Below are 1,185 nucleotides of genomic sequence, written 5' to 3' on the forward strand. Positions count from 1 at the left end.
TACAGTTCCAAATCAAATATACTCACACTGTGTGAAATGTGGAATTTATAGGATGTCTTCAAAACCTTTCGCATCTTTGGCCAAAAAGTGGATGAAAGGCATCATTGTCATTGAACTACTTGGCGTTTTTGGTGCATATGCACTCTTCCACGCCATGAACACGAGCCAAGGTGTGGACACGCACGCACACGCACAAATAATCAATGCTAGTCTGTAGAAAATCACAGAGCATGTTATTCCTCCATAAATATAGAACATCAATGACTTAAGAGTTTAAATCCACATTTCCGTATCAGTCTTTCATCCTCGTTCTGTTCTACAAGTTGATGGATTTTTTATTTTATTTTTTAGATTTCAGGAGCACAATGAAGAAAAGATTTCCATCCATTCTGGAAGGTAAGAAAATACATGATGCCTTTCGGTCCCGAAGACATCGGCAGCAGTCGCTCGTAGACAGAAAATGATGTCATATCAGCTCACACACTTCCTGTTGGGATCCAATCAATTACGTTTTCTCCTGTCGATAGTTTACTATAAGTCCAACGAGCTGGCGGGCGAGTACGGTGTGCGGCAGAGGGATCAACTGGACTGGGCGACCGACGCCGGTGGCCGCTGACGGCTACTTCCTCTTCCTCTTGTTGCCCATCATGACCGTCGTTGTCTTGACGCCGCGTCCGAAGCGCTTCCTCTTGTTGAAGGCGGCCTTCTTCCTGCGCAGCGTCTTGGCATCCCGGTCGTGGATCCAGTCGTCGCGTTGGCTCTCCCACTTTAGCTGCTTCACGCCTGCACACCAAGCCGCCACAAATTTCGTGATAAACTTCCCGACACGAGGACAATTTGGGGTCACTACTACTCTGAAGTTCATTTTTACGGGACGAGGACCTTGAAAGTAAAACTTATTGTCAACTGGAGGCACTACCGTAGAGTACAATAATCCAGACTCAAACTAAAAAGACGACGACTACTACTCGTCGTACAGTTGAAACTCGTTTCAACGTACCCCGAGGGACATAACTAATCTGTACGTTATAAAGCTAGTTTGTTAGCGTTATAACGCTGCCTTCACAGACAGCAAGATGTTTTCAGACCATGTGCTCAGGACGGCGCCGTGCCTCCGCGAGTTACGGCAGGAAGTACAACAACATATCGAGTCGATCAGTAGCGTTGCTAAGCAACGGAGGGGAA

General features: G+C 46.5%; 1 protein-coding gene across 1 annotated transcript; it reads left to right on the plus strand.

Annotated features, from left to right (window-relative positions):
• Window positions 1-6: 6 nt before the first annotated feature.
• On the plus strand, window positions 7-1,140 carry LOC109509469 (protein CEBPZOS). Its single transcript, XM_019859316.1, has 3 exons — window positions 7-170; window positions 352-396; window positions 528-1,140. The coding sequence occupies exons 1-3, from the start codon at window positions 53-55 to the stop codon at window positions 614-616; spliced, it is 252 nt and encodes an 83-aa protein (XP_019714875.1). The 5' UTR covers window positions 7-52; the 3' UTR covers window positions 617-1,140.
• Window positions 1,141-1,185: the final 45 nt, after the last annotated feature.

This window comes from Hippocampus comes, unplaced genomic scaffold, assembly GCF_001891065.2.
Source record: "Hippocampus comes isolate QL1 unplaced genomic scaffold, H_comes_QL1_v1.1 C16910144, whole genome shotgun sequence".
Lineage (NCBI taxonomy): Eukaryota > Metazoa > Chordata > Actinopteri > Syngnathiformes > Syngnathidae > Hippocampus > Hippocampus comes.